Source organism: Sarcophilus harrisii, chromosome 1 (genome assembly GCF_902635505.1).
Source record: "Sarcophilus harrisii chromosome 1, mSarHar1.11, whole genome shotgun sequence".
Classification (NCBI taxonomy): Eukaryota; Metazoa; Chordata; class Mammalia; order Dasyuromorphia; family Dasyuridae; genus Sarcophilus; species Sarcophilus harrisii.
Window position 1 is genome coordinate 350,862,546 of NC_045426.1, and position 19,532 is coordinate 350,882,077.

A 19,532-nucleotide genomic window follows, 5' to 3' on the forward strand; every position below is an offset into this window, starting at 1 on the left:
CCCTCCCTGACCCTCAATTCAACCACATAGCCCGAGAAAGCCTAATATACTGCCTTTTACCTAGCAGTGGGACTCAATAGTTGTTGAATAAATAGTGGAGATCCCCAAATAACCAGCTGGTAATGGGAATGAGCACTTCTATATTTCTAGAATGGGAATTCAAAAATTTTTATTCCTACAGTCCATTTTTCAGGAACTAATAACTTTCTAAAGTTCATAAAGTTGTCAGAATTGAATTATAAATAAAAATGACTCACAGACGCACAAGGGCAAAATGTGCCACATTTATTTACATATGAAATGTGTTTAATACAGTTATAATGAACGTAGTGTATAACATCTGACAGCAGCAAGACCCTTTAAGGAACAGAACGATAACTACAGTATATCATGCAAGTATCTATATATACACAAAAGTTTTTTTTTTAAAAAAAAGTACAAAACTTGTTTAGGGATAAATACAAGATATAAAATGCCAAACAAAAAAAAAAAAACACAAAAAATATAACTCTCACAGAGAACTATATATGGAAGGGACAGAACAGTACCTTTACTGTGCTTCATTAAAGCATAACTACCAATATTAGATATATTTATTGAAATGACAGAACGAAAACCTGGCAGCTGTGTGCTCAATCTGAAATGGCCAATTGTGATTCCATAGGCTGCTGTATTAACACATTGATAGGTAGCAGCTTTAATTGTGCATCCTAACTCTAAGTACCAGAACATTTGGCATTAGCACCCAGAATAGGAAAAGTCAATTCTTGAGACAGCACAGGGTTAAATGAACTATTTTCTTCCTTTAAAAGCCAAAGAAATACTTGATTTTTTAATTTGTCTCTATGTTTAATAAATTACAAGACAAAAACCAGACTGTATAAAAATCTATTGATCTAGTTACATATTTGTTTCTTCTACAGCAGTCCAGCCCTTTCATCAAGCTTACATCCCTGTGATCTTAAAACAGTCTTGCAAATAAATACGAAAATCTTTTTTTTTTTTGCTAGTCCACAATTTTTTCTGAGCTAATTTTATAACAGACTCCTTCCCCTTTCTCTTCACAGACACTATTAAGGAAAACATCATTCCCTTTTATTTGCCTGGTTTAAATTCTTATCCACCACCAGTGGGTTATTTGCAAGGCTGCTTTAAAAAAACTTTCTCTTATGGCCCTAAAAATACCTAGAGATGCACAGATATGCAATGATGAATTTCAAGGCGCACACATACGTCTTTCAAAGTAGATACACCAAGTACTAGTGCTAAGACACTTGAAGAGCCTAGTGTTCTTGACACCTAAAACCAGCTACAATTATGTAGTGAATTCTAAAAAATAAAAAATACTAAAAAAGGCATTGTGTTAGCCTGTAATTTAATAAGCTAAATCATTCAAACTCATGGCGTACAAAACAGTTTATCTGAATCCAAGGAACTGCCCCCAGTGCTAAGAACTCTGTTTTTAAAGAAACTTAGTACAAAAAAGAAAAATTCTAAACAAAAAAATAACTCAAAACATTTTCCACTAAATACTGATACAAACACGTAACAAAGAGTATAAAAGTTATTAGTTTAAATATATACAAACTCTTTTTAAACTCAAATACTGTTTTAATACTTATTGAGGGTATATACGATGAGGTGAAGAGGATACATTTAAGGAGAATATATTGCAACAGCCTAAACAGTACTGTCAACTCTATTATACTGCAAACTTTCTGTAACAAAAAAAGTTTTTTCCATTCCAATGTGGAGAGAGATTTTCCTTTTGGAATACTCATTTTTCAGCTGAACTCATTCTTTTAGACTTAATGAAGGCCATGCCATGTGTTCTCATGTGAGTATTTAAGGCAGCTTCAGTTTCAAATGTCTTTGCACACACTTTGCATTTTCTGTCTGACATCAGGCTATCAGAGGATTCATCTTCATGGCTGGGTTTGTTTTCCTGTTGATTATCTTCCCCAGAGCCATTCTGCTTAGACACTGGCTGAGGTTCCTTTAGTTTGTGGACGATGAAGAGATGCCGGGAGAGAGAGACATGGGAGGTGTAGCAAAGGCCACATTCTCGACATTGGTAAGAAGAGCCATCAGACTTATGCTGAGGGATGTGTTCATGAAACTGTAAGAGATTTTCTGTTGTAAAGCCACACACAGCACACTTGTGAACTTTAAAAACATTTATCTTCAGTTTCTTCAATGGCTGAGTAATGGCTCCCCGTGGGGGTCTGAATTCTAAAACAGGTTCTTCTAATTTCCGCTTTGGACTGGGGGCCTGATAAGAGAAAACAAATAAAAAACATTGATCATATTAAGATAGTTCTGCTATTTTCCTGAAGAATGGTTATCTCTGATTGAGCTAAAGTCGGTATAAAGAGAAGATGATATTGTGGATTTAAAAACAAATAAACAAGCTTCTGAAAATGTTTGACCCCGTTTCCAAAATTGTGATCCCACTCTCATGCTGTCCTTTATGTTACTGCTAGTTGTTATTCAATATATGGAGTCAAGAAGACCTGAGTTCAAATCCAGCTGCACATACTTAGTATCTGGATGATTCTGGGCAAGTCACTTAATCCTGTCAGTTTTCTCAGTTTTCCTCCAGCAAAATGAGTTGGAGAAGGAAATAGCAAACGACTCCAGTATCTTTGCCAAGAAAACCTCACAGGGAGTCGCAAAGAGTTGAACGTGACTGAAAAGACTGAACAACAACAAAATCTCTCGTTGAATACAGTACCAGAAAGATACTTACTCTTTGTGATCGGCCTTGCTATTTTTTGTCACTTAATTATTCTGAATCTCAGTTTCCTCAAGCGTAAAGGACTACTTGATATCCAAGTCTGTGCTCAGTTTATCCACAAATTCCCCAATTAAAAGTAATACAAAAAAAATGCCAAACTCATTCTACTTCTTCTAAAATGCTTATTTAAGACAAAGGTCTTGTGCCTCTTTATTGCCAAATGCTGGAAATAGATAATCACTACTGAGGAAGATAAACTGGTGTTCCACATCTGCTGAGACCAGGGATCTCAGTTGCAATTAAAAAACATGCTATTAAATCTCCCATGTCTCAATCTTATCTCACAGGGCTCTCTTACACCCACTCTATTCTCCACTGTCTGTCCCTCCTCTGTCCACTGTGTCCCTTCACATTTGTTCATGCTGTACCTCTTTTTTCCTCCTCTCTAATGAAATCATCCTTCCAGGACTAGTAGCTTTATTTTCCTAGCTCACAATGAGCTTTCTTTCTGCATTTTTCTACCACTCCCTGATCTTACCATTTATTTGGCACTTAATCATTTATTGTTTTGTAACTGAATTTTCTCTCCATTAGAATATCTTCAACTTTCAATTCAATTCCACATTTATTAAGTATTTTCCACATACCAGGGTAGTTAGATGGCAGAGTGGACAGATTCCTGAATTCCCTGAGCTCAAATCCAGCCTTTGATACTTACTAGCTGTGTGACCTTGGGCAAGTCACTTAACTCTGATTACTTCAGTTTCCTCATCTATAAAATGAGGCAGAGAAGACAATGACAAACTTATCCAGTATCTTTGCTAAGAAAACCCCAAATCAAGTTACAAAGAGTCAGACATGACTGAAAATAACAACAACATATGCCAGGTAACATGGGAGATACTGAGAAAGTAAAAAACAAAAATAAAAATATGTACTATCCTTGTTCTTTAGAAGCCTAAGACTGAATAGAAGCCAATGTATTTTTAAATAAAAATGAGACAAAATGTGACCAAGCAAAGATCAAGATATATCTTAGGAGAAAGCTTACTTTCCTTTAAGAAGAAAAGTAAAGTCTTCATTTAGCACATGAGTTAAGCTTAAAAGAAAGAAGGATTTGAACAGGTGGAGGTGAAGCAGAAGAATATTTCAAGTGTGGGGAAAGATCTACATAAAAGCATAGAGATGAGAGGATACAGGATAAAATTGAAAAAAAGATGGTAATCCAATGTGGGTAGATGACAAGGTATATAAAGGGAAGTGGTATGAAAAGGGTAGCCTGTAGCCAGATTTGGGGGGCTTTAACTGACAGGTAAATAGTTTTATTTTGTCCTTAGGTCATTAGTTCTCAAAAAATGTCCCAAGGATCCAAGGGTGAGAGGATCCCAGAGGTCAAGATTATTTTCATAACAATACTGAAATGTTTTAATTTCTAGTTTTATAAATATTGATAGATGTGACTCCAAATAACCAAAAGCTTTTGGGGGCATCCTCAGTAATTTTAGGAATATTTTTAAAAGAGTCCTGAGATGACAAAGTTTAAAAACTACTGCTCAAAGCATTAAGAAGAATCAAGACTGTTTGTACACAGGAGCACAGACTTGGATTTGTGTAATAATAATATTCTAGGTTAAAGGTGGTCAGTATCTTAAAGGTAGAAACCAGTTAGGAAGCTATTATAATATATATAATATTGTGATATATTATATTGCTATGTGACCACCAAGCCTAAGAGCAGTGACTCTGGAGTCAAAAGATAGAATTCTAATCCCACTTGTGATATGATCATTTATGTTCCCTGAGCTTCAGTTTGCTCAAAATGAGGCAAATAGATTAGATATTTATATTGTATTATAACATCATATGACATCATAGTCACATTATATCAGAGCAACAAGGTGATATCATAGTGCACAGAGCACTGGGTCTGTAGACAAGAAGACTCATTTTCTTGAGTTCGAGTCTGGCCTTAGACACTTACTATCCATGTCATTCTGGACAAGTCATTTAACCCTGTTTGCCTCAGTTTTCTCATCTCTAAAATGAGCTGGAGAAGGAAATGGCAAACCACTCTAGCATCTTTGCCAAGAAAACCCCAAATAAGGTCATGAAGAGTTAGACACGACTGAACAACAGAACCTATTACACTGTAATATTAAATAGTCCAGGTAATGTTAAAACTTGAAACTAGCATGGTATGAACTTAAGATATTGGAACAAGGAAATGGGTATAAGAAGTATTGTGGCCACAAAATCAATAGGAATTGGTTACTGCTTAGATGGGAGGGAAGGAGGATGAAAGAAAAGGAAAAAAAAATGTCAGAGATTTTAAGTTCTGTATGACTCAAGGGAATGATGGTGTCATCAATAGATAAAGAGAAGTTGAGAAGAGAGGCAAATGATATTTTGAATACAATAGTTTGAAGTGCTAATGGGATATCTAGACAGTTGTGCACAGTTATGTATCACCTAGAAGTATAGGGTTGAATTTTGAATTTTCTAAAAACTTATCTTTTCTACTCAAGTTATCAACTCTTAGAAAGATCAGAACAGTAAGTGGTAGTGGCAAATAAATGAATCATACTCCATCTTGTAACTCAATTCTAAAGCTAGCTTGGTTTCCTTTCTATTCAATTATGGGTCTAGTCCAATTTTTGTCTTGTGAGAAAACTTCATTCAATTGTGGAAAATGAAAGAAAAGCTTCTTTTTCACTGGCTATACTTCCTAAGTACTTATCTTATACTTTTCTCTGTACTCCTCATAGCACCTCTAGAATAGTACTCTGAAATTGGGCATTCTATAAAAATCTACATATTGATTTAATAATCTAAGCCCAAAAGATAGAAAAACAATATGAAAATATTGGGATATTGTATTTAATCCCTGACACAAGTAAATTTCCGAGTCCTAATTCATATTTTATTGTTACAGCTAAGCAATTTGTAATAGGCACTATATCAAAGAGGATCATTGAAGCATTTTTTAAAATGCACAGGAGAGAACGGAAGGAAGTTCAGAAAGAAACAGACAAGTAGGACAGGTGTGAATGTTAACATGTTGACGTTTATTATATTCTTTGTTTAAGAAGCAAGTTTATACATAATAGAAAATAGCAGTTTCACATATAACCTTTCTGTTCTACTTTTTATAGAGAAAAGGTATCTCTTTTTCTATTTGTAGAATTCAGAATAAAAACAAATCAATAAATAAAAATAAGCATTACATTGCAGTGTTTTGCAGTGGAAAAAGCACTGGACTTAAAAGAATCCAAAGATCTGGTTTCAAATTCCCTAATTGGTTTTCTCAGGATGTTTGTCAAATGAAGGGGTGAGATTAGATGACTTCTAGGGTACTTCCAGCTTTGACATTCTATGATTATCTGCCAAATGTCTATTTTGCATTGTTTTAGAATCATCATTCGGAGATAAATCTACCTAACTTCCTATACTAATATTCACTGAAAGAGAGCAATTCTTAGGTGTTTTACCTTGGTCTCTTCTTTCATTTCTGTTTCCTCCACACTGGTAGATTCTGTCATTTCTTTTAAATCAGGGTCCTTAATCCCATGCATCAGCTGAATGTGTTTCTCTAGCATTAACCGTTTTGTAAATGTGCGCCTTGATTCTGGGCAGTGCCTACATAAAACAACAAAAGTCACGTACACATTTTGCTTATAGGGATTTTCAAAAGAACTCTAGGCCCACAAAGATGTTTAACTGGTCTTCAAGATCTTCACAAGCCAATCTCATACTTACCAGGATCAAAGGCACAGGAGAGCAGCAACAGCCTAAGAGCACTGGTGAGTTCAAATCCCACTTGGGACACTACATAGGTGACTCTGGAAAATCCATTTATCCTCCCTGGGTTTCAGTTTATTCATCTCTAAAATGAGGTAACTGGGCTAGATAGGCTTTTAAGGTCCCTTAGAAGCTCTAGGTCCACGGTCCTGTTGTCTTATTTTCCATTGTATTAAACATTTTAAATTGTTTGGTGTCACTTTTTTTGGTAGACTCAGTTCATTTTGGTTTAAGCACATTATAAAATATTCCTAGTTAGCATTTGTATTCTTTACTCTCTCAAAAAGGAAAAAGTTTGAATTTAAGTTTTTTTTTTCCCTTTAAAATGATTCTAACAGTATTCCTTCAGAGATGCTGTAATACAAGAGAAACAAGGTGCTCTTCTATCACCTAGTAATTAGTGATTCCAGCTATATAATACAGAGAAACCTGTTCTTTATCTTTGGAAACATGCATCATGGGCACTTTCTTGTTTAAAAAAAAAATCATCTATATTAAAAATTTTAACTTTAGGATAAATTGTTTTTCAGTAATTAACTAATGTGTTAAAATGCAGGCATTAAAAACATTAGTCTATGTTAAATGAGAGTTATCATAGATAAAAGGAAGAGTACAATAAGCTCCAATTTAATATTGTACTTTACAAAGTGGAAGCTCATTGACATGAAGTGACTTCTTCCAAGTCACACAGCTAGGAAATGAACCCAAAGTCTTCAGACTTCAAGTCCAGTACTTTTTCCATTTTACTACCCCTCCTCTCTCTAAAAAAACAATTTTGTAATAGGCAAGGGATATCCATACAAACATATTATTTCATTTCCTTTTTCTTTGAAGATGAGAAATCATTGTTTTTTGTATAACAGCTTAGGAAATCCTACAAGTTGTTAACTCAGTAGCTACTTCAGAGTTGTACATTATAATGTAGACACCATGAGCAGTATTTCAATGAAGAGACAAACAGGTGACTGAAAATTCTATGGGCTTTTTCAGAACTAGATTTGCTGCCTTCCAGAAAGCTCAGAAGAACTGTATATGGGCACTAAAAAAGTAACAAGTACTTTCTAAATCCTTCTGCACAAGCAACAAATGAAACCAGCACTAATACAAAAGATGATAGCTTTTTTTTTTCTGTTCAATCATTTTTAATGATGGCAATTTTGAGTTTGTTGGATGGTCTTGTGACTCTACAATGGCTTTCCAATACATTAAATAGCAGTGATCATATGCTTCTACATCAAAAATACTAACATTGTGTTTCAAAGCTAGTATTTCACTAAAGTCACACTCAATCACCTTAAATTCCATACTTTCTTCTACTCTTCAGTAAAGTTTCTCTACTTCTGAGCATCACACTCCCAAATTTGAGCTTAACTCCTGGTTATATTCTTAGATTGTAGTCACCTAAATAAACTCTAATTCTTTTTTCCTTTTATTCAGATAACTCCCAGGCCCTCTATGAAATTTCCCTGAATAACCTCCAAGAGATACAGGAATTCTAATTTGCCAAATCCTTGTCTAAATATGAAATTCCCATGATTCTGTTTCAATATATGTTCTTGCTTTTCTACCTATAGTGTTAGCATGCAACTTATGTATTTAATATCTACTTGTACTGTGCTTGTTGAATTCTCTAAGCATCCAAAGGGAAGGTACCAAGTTTTTCAACTCACTTTTGAGTAAAAATTAAGAAAGCAACACATGTAGGCTATTTCAAGAACAATTTTTATTGATATTAATATGACAGTCTGTCTTAATTACCAAGATGAAAATAGTGGCCAAAGACTAATAATAAAGTTGGTTCAATGTTCCTTTTACTGATTCCCTTTGTCACCAATGTTATGAACTAGCAAAAAGATTTGCATGGGTTAGAACTAAACGTCTCTGAAAAGATGTTTCAGATAAGGAATGAAGCCACAATCCTAGTCTTTATTGACATAAAGCTTTAAACAATTGGGCTCCACTGAAGATAAAGATTGTATAGGTGACAGCTTGGCAGTGACTGGAAAGCCAAGCAGTTATTCTGAAGAAATATTCTCTGCAATACAATCTACCACCATATGATGCTGAACTTTTTAGGTCAGATTAAGCACAAAGCAATCAAAATTATAATGATTATTTCACTTAAAAATTCTGTTAATGTCATATCACATATCAAAGAATCAGGTAACAAAATTATGCAAAAATCAAATGAGATGAATTCTAAAGCAAAGTGCTATAGTGAAAAAAGCCTTGACTACAGGGTCGAAGAGCATGGATTCATAGTCTCTCTCCAATGCTTACTACCTGGGTAACTTAACCCTTCTGGTCTCAGTTTCCTCATCTATAAAATGAGGAGAGAAATGAACTAGATGCTCCTAAAGTTTCTTTTTTTAAATCTATGTTTTTATGATCTGCAAAAATGAAGGTGTTGGATTGGATGGCCTCTGAAATCCCTCCCAGTAGGCAATGTAGGTAATGTAAAAACAAGATATCAATAAGTTTTGATTTTGAAAAAGAATCAATAGGAAATAGAACCACCATAAAGTTCTATTTTAATTCTTTCATGACCTAATATATTAAAAACCATCACTTACGAGCAGGTGTAAACTTTCCTAATGCCTTTGTGTTTGATTCGATTATGGCGACAGAGGCTATGCGATGAACTGAATGATTTGTCACACTGGCGGCAAGGATGCTTCTTCATTTGCTTTATTAAAGAGAAGAAAGGAAAATGTCAGTGGCAGGTTTTTAAAACCGGAACATACTTTTAAAGTCAGAAACCTTGTGTTATGAGTCGAGTTTAACAAATGCCTGGTAGGACTTGGCATTTGAATGAATAAAATGCACCTAGATGAGAAAGGAGAGGGGAAAGTCTAGTCTCTGATAGCTAAGGGAAATTTTACCATGAGAGTAGAAAATTAGGGTTTTCTAGGAAAACTCTTTTTTGTGGGGTGGAAAAAGGGGGGTAAATATATGACTTCTCCAGGGTCAGAGGGCTAATAAGTATCTAAGGCTATATTAGAATTCAGATCCTCCTAACTCTAAGCTGCAATCCTTTAGGAGCAAGTCTCTCTGACTAATTTTAAAATTCCATTTCCCTCACCAGATAAAAAATTGAAGGAGAAGAGATAGAACACAGCTGGGGTTTCACTAGTACATAGAAAAGAATTTCCTTTTAACAATGATGATCAACAACTTCTCCAATTTATAGGTTCATTGTTCTGGGACACTAAGAAATTAAAATGACTTGTCCAGGTTTACCTATCTTTCAAAAATAGGTCTTGAAGCTAGGTCTTCTTGATTCCACGAGAGATAATGCCAATGATTTGCCAATGGGCTTATCTGTGTGTGTGTGTGTGTGTGTGTGTGTGTGAAATTTAAACAGAATCATTGGATTTTGTATGAATATTAATGTTTAAAACTTCTCCAAAGGAATAATTTTAAGAAAATAAAAGTAAACATATGTAGTCAAGTTTAATTTCCATTCTATCTCTGAAAAGAATGACAGTTGTTACTTTAACACATTTTAATCCAAGAATGACTTTCATACCTCTGAAAACTCAAGTGAAAATAACTTAATCGGTATGAGTATAAATGGTAGGGTAATTGCTGCTCTGCATTGATAAGAGAAGTTTCCTAATTGGAGGTTTCCTTGCCAATGATATAAAAGCCCACACCACAAGGGATGATGATGGAAAGCTATAAAAGGCAATAATGGTGCACTGGAGAAGAAGCATTAAATCTGGACAGACAGAAGACCTAAATTCTAATCTGGTTTTTCTATTACCTTCCCTCCGTGTGGCTTCATTTCTTTACCTGCAAAATGAGGAGGGTGACCTAAATTATTTCCTAGCTCTAAAACTTTATTATTTCCAGATACCTCTGTTTCTCTTTATCTTTGTTAGAATAAAAACAAATGCTGTAGCACAGAGAATACAAAACAATAGTCACAAACTGCACAGTCTTTAAAGTATTATGCTATTAGTGAGGATATTATGGAATCTCAAGAATTTTTTGTGTTCTTAAAGCCTATGGCTCTATGGAATCTAGAGCACAGTGAAAAATTTACTTATTTTGTCTTAAAATAAAACAAGCACTTTATATTTCCGAAAATTTTAGACAACGCAAAATGATTTCAGGTACTCTAGCTTTCAAGTGATTTTTACCAAAATGTATTTTAAATATATTATATTTGCAAAGCTTGCAGCCATGTAACTGGCCACTGATCAAGTAAAAATGTAATAATGAGTAATAATCCCTATAGGAATTTGGTGAATAACAATTACCTGTGGAAACTCAAGATAAATAGATGTTATATATGTCTTGCTAACTTTTTCTATGAAAACTCTCAACTTCCACATTACATGAAACTTAAAGCTATCTTCTCTGCCGGTACATTTTCATAGAAATATTTTACTATCATTTGTCACAATCTTATTAAACTTGTGTCATTTATTTCTAGAATCCAAATGTAGGATTTTTCACTTTAATGTATTAAACTTAATCTTAGATGAATTCCATTATGTCAGCCTCTTAAGATATTTGGAGATACACATTACAATCTGGTTTATTCACTCAGTAAACCTTATACAACTGAAATTAAGAAATCATTCAACATAATAGCTATCTTTCCCAAGATTCATGTCTTCTAGAAAATTGATAAATTTGCCCTAAAATGTTCATTTAACTAAATGACAAAAATGCTAATATAAATAGTGGCAAGTACAGAGCCCTGTGACACTACACGAGAGAGCTCCTTCCAAACCAACATTATTCCATTAATCACCACTCTGTGCAGTAGATTTGTTCATTCATTAAAGTCCAGCTCAAATGCAACCAACTACAGGAACTAATTGATCCTCAACTTCACTCTACCCTGTAATGAAATAAGTTGTTATAGAGTATAGTCTGTGTATATGTTGTTTCTCTGACCAAACATAATGTATCTCTAAAGCTTAGTATGGTGCCTTGCATATAACAAGCATTTAATAACACTTGTTGAACTGAACTTAATTGACCCTTCTGCCTTCTAAATGATGAAATTATTCAAAGAATGTAAAGATTTTTTCAGCTTTTTCATATTTATTTTTAAAAAAGCAGAAATCCCCAATGTCTAGTATATTTTGCCAACTGTATACTGCCACTTGCTCTATCTGGTTGGACAAATTATCAGCATAATCTCTTTCCCCCACTTCTTTTCTACTTCTCCAAATGATCATCATGCTTTTTCCCTTTAGATTTCATATTTCTATCTTCTTAAGACACAGTGATTGATACTGATACACACACACACACACACACACACACACACACACACACAGCTTTTTTATCCTATTGAATAAATAACCTTCCTCATCTCGTTCCAGTAAGGTATAAAATCCCATCAAATTTCAAGAATGGCAATGGATTTGTATTTATCTCTCTGAATTAAGAAGTCTATATTTCCTTTTTTTCCTAAGGTATTATCTTCAGCATGTTTAGATGGAGACATGTTAGAGCATTAATAATGTCCTTCAAATGTTTCCTGTGAATTAACTATTATATATACTTTTTTCTGGCTGAATCTTGGGGTAGAATTATGGGGATAATATTCTTTTTGTGCTTCATTTGCAGTATTGAAAATTTCTTAAGGAGAATGATAAAACTCAAACAAACATCATTATTTATTATGTGTATGCACTTCCTCACAGTAGCACCCTCACCGTGTCTGACATATGTATGAATATTTCCATAATGCACCAGATACAATAGTCATGTACGCTCACTGCCCTGTGGCAGACTCACCAAATACCTCTTCTTGTGACCAGGAATAGAGATATCTATGTAACTTCACTATCATTATGTGACACAGAGGCTATTTCTTCTTCAGATGGTCCAGTTTCATACTCTAAGGGGAAAGCCTCATATCTCCTGAGAAGATTATTAAAATTTACTGACGGCCAACCTCAATAGCTAAAAATTTTTTTTTATTTAATCCCTTTAATCTCTCTGCAGCATGTGATACTAGTTACCTATCTTTTCATAATTTCTATTTTCTTGAATAATCTTAGTTTATACTTCTAATAATTCTCTTGACCCTTACCTTACACTGGTGATTCCTGAAAGTTTTGCATTATTGACTGTTCTCTTCCCATCATTTACACTCTCTCCCTTGATCATAGTCATTTCCCAACTACTGCTCTCTCTGTGGCTATTTCCTAAATCTATATTTCCTGCCCCAATATCTCTCAAATCCCTCCTTTTTTTTCCCCTTAGGGGCAGAAATTGTATATTATATCACTATAATACTTGCTACAGTGATATACACAGAACATAAACTTTATAATATTTGTTGAATAAATGAGCCATGTATAATGAGATTGAAATGATTACAACTTAAACATTTCTAAAGTATGAATAAATGACCGTCCTGCCTGAATAGTTTCAAAAACATATATTATACCTACAATAGGCTTATACCCAAACAAAAGACAGGAAAAAACCCCAGAAAGATAGAATCACAAGTAATTCATTGACAGGTTAGAAATAGAAAGAAAAACAATTCCAACTTAGGCTTTGGATTTATTTTAGACTTTGATTTTGAGTGAAAAACCCTCAGCTTTAATATTCCATTTTTGTTTCTCATACCCACACAAATCCTTTTGTTCCCATTTGCCTTTTTTTATTCTAGAAACCTACTTACCTATTCCTCCCTCACCATATATGCTTTCCTATAATATAATCAGATAAAACTTTCAAATAAAGTAAGACTGTAATATACAATTTTTAAAAATTATATTTGTTAAAGACTAAAAACTTAAGAAACATAAATATGAAATATTAATCTGAAAAATCTTAAGGAACAACTCATTTTCTGACTAAATAAAATCTAAGCTTTCAAAGGAATTTTTATATCACTACTTATCTCTAAGATTATAGTATAATCTCATTTGTTATCAGTACATAAAGTTCTTGCTGCTTTTTGAAAAATTTCTCACATTCTTTACTTGTTAGAAGGTGTGGTGTTTTGCTTCTTTTCCATAACTTATGTTTGTTAGCTTTCTAATCAAATCTGAAATATAGCAATACTCCATGAAATCTAAGTAAATTAAAATCTGCCAAAATAGGGACAACTCCTACTTTATTTCTGCCAGATTGTAAGATCTCCTCTTTCTCTCCCAGAAAGATATTCAAAGGTTGGCCTTAGAGTGTGGATAATTTAAGTTCAAGCCTGACACATACCTAGCTTGAGGCTGGTAGATAATGTAGTATAGCAGATAGAGTGCTAGACTGGAGTCAGGGAGACCTGAGTTCAAACATTGCCTCCAACTCTTAACAGTTGTGTGACTATCATGTTACTTAACTCTGTGAGCCTCAGTTTCTCACTTGCAAAAGGTGAATAATGATAGCACCTATCTCTCAGAATTGGTGTGAGGTCAAAGCAAATGTATACACAGTGCCTTCTAAAACTTTAGAATAATATATAAATGCTATCTAATATTGTTACTATTAATGTTATTTGTTATTATCATAACTCCCTTAAATTTATAGTGCTGTAGGAATCTAAAAATATAAATTGCAGAATGGTTGCTGACTTAAATTAGCAATGAGATCTTCCTCACTGGAAGGTTCCTATACCAATGAAATCATAGATATGGATCAAAAACAAATACAATAAATGTAGATATAAATATGAAGATAAGTGTAGAAACAATTACATGTTGAGTATGATGCTGTTTAAAAAAAAAAAAAAAGGAACAAATATAAAAGCCAATAAGTAGCCATACTGTTCAGGGCTTGTAATTAGAACTTATAAAATGGAAAAAAAAAAAAATATATATATATATATATATATATGTAATATATGAACAACTTGAAGAACTTTTCACCAGTCTGCACATTCACAAAGAGCATGGATGAACTTTTGTTCATCCATTTCTACCCAAATCTTCTCTTCTCCAAGAGAAGCATACCCAGATCTTTAATCTGAATCTTATGACATATGTTCTTACCATCTCTGACTATTTTGGATTTTCTTACCTTAGATTCCCTTCCCAAAACATATTATGTTAAATTTATGTACTGATAACAAAATATGGTCTAATTAGTATAGAATTATCTTATTTTCTCTGTCTCTGTTTCTATCTCTCTCTGTCTCTTATTTGTGTGTGTGTGTGTGTGTGTGTGTGTGTGTGTGTATGTCTCTGTTTTTTGGCTGCCAGGTTAACAAATGACAAGAAAGTGAGATAATAAATGACTTTAGCAAAGCAATTTTATAAGACAAATTCATGAACATCATTTGTTTTTATATGTTACTTTAAAAAAAACAATAATTTAGAAAAAATAGGCAATATTTATAAATATTTTAATACCGTAAAGGTCTCTAATTTATAATTACTGTTGACACTGCTTCCAACAATGTAGATTATAATCCCACTACAAATTATTTAGATGGTTCTAAAAAGAGGCTATGATCAAAAAAATTAATGATCTACCAAAATGATGCTAAACCTCTCCAAATTTAGGCAGGATGTTTCTCAGGTGACAGAAATCTAGTCCATCAGTGGGTCCATACTTAAAGCCTTGAAAGTTTGTTATAATCTTGGCTGCCTAGCCATTAAGAATACAATATTATATGTTGGTAATTATTTATGAAGACACATATTGTGACTTTAAAATAGTTTTTTTTTTTTTTATCATAAAGGAAGATACAAACTAGTGTAGGGATGTCCCCTGTACACTCTTAAGACAATCTACTATAATAAAATTGTCAGTTCTTCATATATTCTTTTATAAATCTCATACGATTACTAAAGAGAATACTGACTCCTGGGTCATATGAGCAAAAGAAATTGCAGACTAAACATTTTCTCTCATCCCTAATACCTCTGAAACTTCTCCAAAGTAAGAATTATGTGCCCAGAATTAAGCAACTTCAGTTGCTTTTCTTGGTCTAGGACACCCAGAAACCAATCTCCCCAAATTTGAGATATGATGTCCACTGACTTTAAGCTCACTTAGCACCCCCACCTCCCCTTCTAGTTCCCACTTTACCAGCAGCAAGACTGCACTAGCAGATTCAAGAACACAATACAGACTTGTATCAAAAACCACATCTATGCCTCACTCCTTCCTCCCTTTCCAATTCCATGCATAGTCCTGTTCCAAGGTTGCAGAAGTTTCCTTAAACCTCAACAGTCAACTTGGTCACTGCCCTTAAGGAGCAAAAACCAGTCAGGATTTTGTAACCCAGAACATTGCAGTAAAGTTCTGAACTATCAATGCCAGAAAAAACAGGCTCTGAATTGCCAGTGCTATGCCAGAGAATTGAGGAACAGAGGGAATGGGACAGATCACCAGGACAGAACACTGGGCTGTGTACTAATTCACCAAGCTTGAGGTAAAGAGCAGGAGCATTCAGCTGAGGTCAATTCTGAATACCCAAAAGTCAATGTGGGAGAGAGATAGGCTGATGAAATGTGAATTGTCCAGTGTTGGAAAAGTCAAGACATTTTAAAATCCAGCCCTAAAGGAAATCAAAATCAGAGGGAAGAGAGTCAGGATGTGAATAAGAAAAATAAAATGGGGGCAAAGAGGAGGTATTCCTGAAAGTACCAGAAATTTCAGGAAGAAGTCTTTTAAGATTTTGAACATAAGCAGATAAATTAACAGGAAAAATACTAACAAGAGAAGGCAATATGTCCTCTGGCTCTAGTAATTAAACATTTTTCTAAATCAGGAAAAAAGTTTAAAAGGATATTTATCATACTTGAAGAAGAGATACTTTTTAAGTCAATCAAATAAATGGAAACATTAGTGGAAGAAAAATAGATGGATTCCACTATATAAGCATTTTTAAAATTCTGCACAACAATAATATATTTTAAAAAGTGAAAGTTTAAGATTTTTGGCAGCAAATAAAGTTGGCATAAGTCTGAAATCCAAATTCTTTTAAGAAACTGATACAAAAGTATAAGTTTAATGTCCAATCCTCAATGGATAGCAAAGGATAGAAATAATTTATGAGAAGTAGAAACACAAACTGTACTACCTTGAAAAAAAAGTTTCCAAACTAATAGCGAAATTAAATTTAAAATAACTTTTCAGATCACCATGTCATTATCTGGCATGTTCCAAAAAATATTTTAAAGTGGAAAAAAAAATTCAATGTCATCAGGAGTGTGGGAAAATTGCCACTCTATTACAACTGTTGAAATTATAATTTGGTGCTATTTTTAATAAAATTAATTGTCATTATTTTGGAATTTCCCTCAGGAGCATTAAACAGTTTGGTAATTGGAGTGGAGATAGCAAGCAAGTAGTAGTGGCCCAGGAATAAGGATTTGCAAGATATAAATTGTATTAAGACAAAGGATTTAAAGGGGGGGAGACAAATGTAGAGTTGAATTGATTAATTATATGGATTTTGAACTGATCTGAATCTGGTTTTGTCTCTGTGTTTTTCACCTATCTCCATTTTTCTCTTTTCTCATTTATGTTTTAAAAAAGCAGTGATTTACTGTCAAAAAGAGGATCTTAAGTGAGACCAGAGGAGGGATATAATAACCAGAGTAGGGATATAATAACCAGAGTTTATGTTGAGAATGAAGAATATGTATGAGGTGAACAGAAAGACAGACATTTGTCTAACAATACTTACAATGCTAAGGAAGATCATTTTCTAGAGTTTGAGGTCATGGGAGTAGCATGGTTATGGATGATAATAAGTTTCTAATGTAAGTCATGTGGTCATTTGGGTTGCTGAAAAGGTTAGAGAAAGAAAGTTTTTGCATAGAATCCTGTTAAAAACCAGTCTCAAAAGAAACATAACCTCGCAGATAAAAATGATTGAGAAGAGACTATTATAAATGCCCAAATTAATTATGAAGGATATATAAAAAAGGATGCTATTTGCATCTAGAAAAAAATGATATGTAAGATGTACAGAATAAATTTACATATAGACTATTTTTGTCTAATATAGCCATCTCTAGAGTGGTGTAAGGAAGGGGAGACAAAAAAAGAAAAAGAAAAAAGAAATTTACATGATTAGAAAAAAAAGAGAGATCTAACTTATCAGCAAGCTATCAAAGCTATCTGATTGAAAAACGAGAAGGCTCACTTGTACATGTCCAATTAAGAGAAGCACCTCTATCACTGCTAGTTTGTGATCTGTAACAGGGAGGCAAAGAACTACTCTGTTCCTAAACTAGTTTTTATATTTTTCCTTTGGAATCCCATCCCTCTCTTAATTATACTCCCTGACAAAGAGACTCTTTTACAATTTCTAAATTATCATTTCTTCTGTCTCCCTCTCTCATTGCAGCTCAAGAAAAAAGATTTATATCTTATATTTTTCTGGTGCCTTTACAGCTTCTGCTATCGCATTTTGCCAAATCATGCACTGGTCATTCATGAATTAAAGAGAACATGACCATGAAGAAGACCCTCATTTCTGATTACTTCTGAGTCATATTTAATTTTTTTTCCTTCTGCTTCTTAAAGCACTGTCTTCTCTCCACAATAACTTTAGTTCCTAAATAATTGCTGCAGTTTGGGTTATTTTTTTAAGAATGTTTTTTCTTTCTGATTTCAGAGTGAAAAGTTTTAAAAAACCAAGGAGGATTCAATAAATTATTTTTTAAAAGAACATACAGCACATGCAAGGGAGAGAAAATGGCTCAATATTCCTTCATAGCAATAGACTTCAAGGTTGCTTTCAAAATATTTTTTTAAAGACAGAATTTTTATTTATTTAATTGCTTTTATAAAAGAATGATAGGCTGGTGAGGAGTTAGGAAGAAGATGTCTATGACGGCTTTGAGGAGGAAGGGAAACACGGGAGGGAAGGAATGGATAATTAATTCAATTAATAGTGAATGTCAAATGAATTTAAAATATTACTATAAAACCATTCAAAGATCTTATGACTGAATAGGAAGTAACTACCAAAATTCATTTAAACCCTGAAAAATTTCCAGAAATCTCTCAAAAATTACCTTTTTCTGAAAATAGCAACTCTCCCTTAAATGTACTGGTCACTACCTCACCTGGTATTCTACAGGTGAAATTTTTTACATTGGTGAAATGCATGCATTAGCAAGTAAACTACTTTGAAATAAAAGCTTTGACCAAAAGCCAGTTTATTTTATCCATCACACCAAACTTTCAGTAAAAATAGCCATACTTATTTCTATCCATGGAAATTCTTATCTAAAATTGTCATCTGTCATTTTGCCATTTTGTCATTTTGAGAACATGAGAAATGAAAGCCAGTATTTAGAAAAACATGACTATTGTAATGTTTCTTCATTTTTGATGATGAAATGTATACACTTAAGTGTTTTGAAGGGGGGTTCAATCTTTATCAATATTAATAGAAAATTTGTCAAAAAGAAAAACATTTGGTTCAATGCAAAAATTCATTAGTACTTACAGAAGAAAGTATGCATGGAAAACATCTAAAATTAATTTAAGTGTAAGATCATAGACGCAAAGTAGCTTAGCTATGCAACAAATAAAATTGTTGACAGTAAATTCAATTTAAAAATCTGAACTTAGAAAAAAACCAGTAGATATTTAAAAATGAAATTATTGTAAAACACAACTTCACAAATAATAATCTTGGTATGGGAAACAACAATAAAACAAGAAAATTTACTATATTATAACTATCCAGGTTTAATAATAATTATGGTGATCAATGAAGCATCTAATATCACTGGATAGAAAACTACCATAAGTAAGAATAAACCACTATTCTAGAAGGCATGACCTTACCTTTCAATTCTCAATTCCAAATTCTATACCATACATGTTTTCTCTCTTTGATTTCATTGTCATTCATACTTGCATACACAGTGACATATGCAGGTAAAAACATATAACATCATGATATCAATGCTAAAACACAATTACCTAAGAATTAATTAAAAATCAGGAATTTTTCAAATTACTCTTTCAATATCAATTGTTTATATCTATAATTCTTACTGATACAATTTATTTTTTAATCTTGAAAAGTATTTTAAAATAATTT

At 33.2% G+C, this 19,532-nt stretch overlaps 1 protein-coding gene and 1 long non-coding RNA gene across 9 annotated transcripts in view; one reads left to right on the forward strand and one right to left on the reverse strand.

Annotated features, from left to right (window-relative positions):
• Window positions 1-262: 262 nt before the first annotated feature.
• The window catches only part of ZNF532 (zinc finger protein 532), a 111,533-nt gene continuing 92,263 nt past the window's right edge, over window positions 263-19,532 (reverse strand). For 6 of the 8 annotated variants that reach the window (XM_003759967.3, XM_023496160.2, XM_031945904.1 and 3 more), the window contains 3 exons: window positions 9,109-9,221; window positions 6,226-6,373; window positions 263-2,272 (listed from right to left, as the gene is read on the reverse strand). In XM_003759967.3, the coding sequence (XP_003760015.1) occupies window positions 1,778-2,272; window positions 6,226-6,373; window positions 9,109-9,221 (756 nt within the window). In that variant the 3' untranslated portion in view covers window positions 263-1,777. The remainder of the gene's footprint in view (window positions 2,273-6,225; window positions 6,374-9,108; window positions 9,222-19,532) is intronic. The other 2 variants (XM_023496163.2, XM_031945908.1) reach the window with 2 other exon arrangements.
• Window positions 6,376-19,532, forward strand: part of LOC116420505 — a 51,393-nt gene continuing 38,236 nt past the window's right edge. Inside the window, exon 1 of the long non-coding RNA XR_004230842.1 lies at window positions 6,376-6,537. This is a non-coding gene — a long non-coding RNA (uncharacterized LOC116420505). The remainder of the gene's footprint in view (window positions 6,538-19,532) is intronic.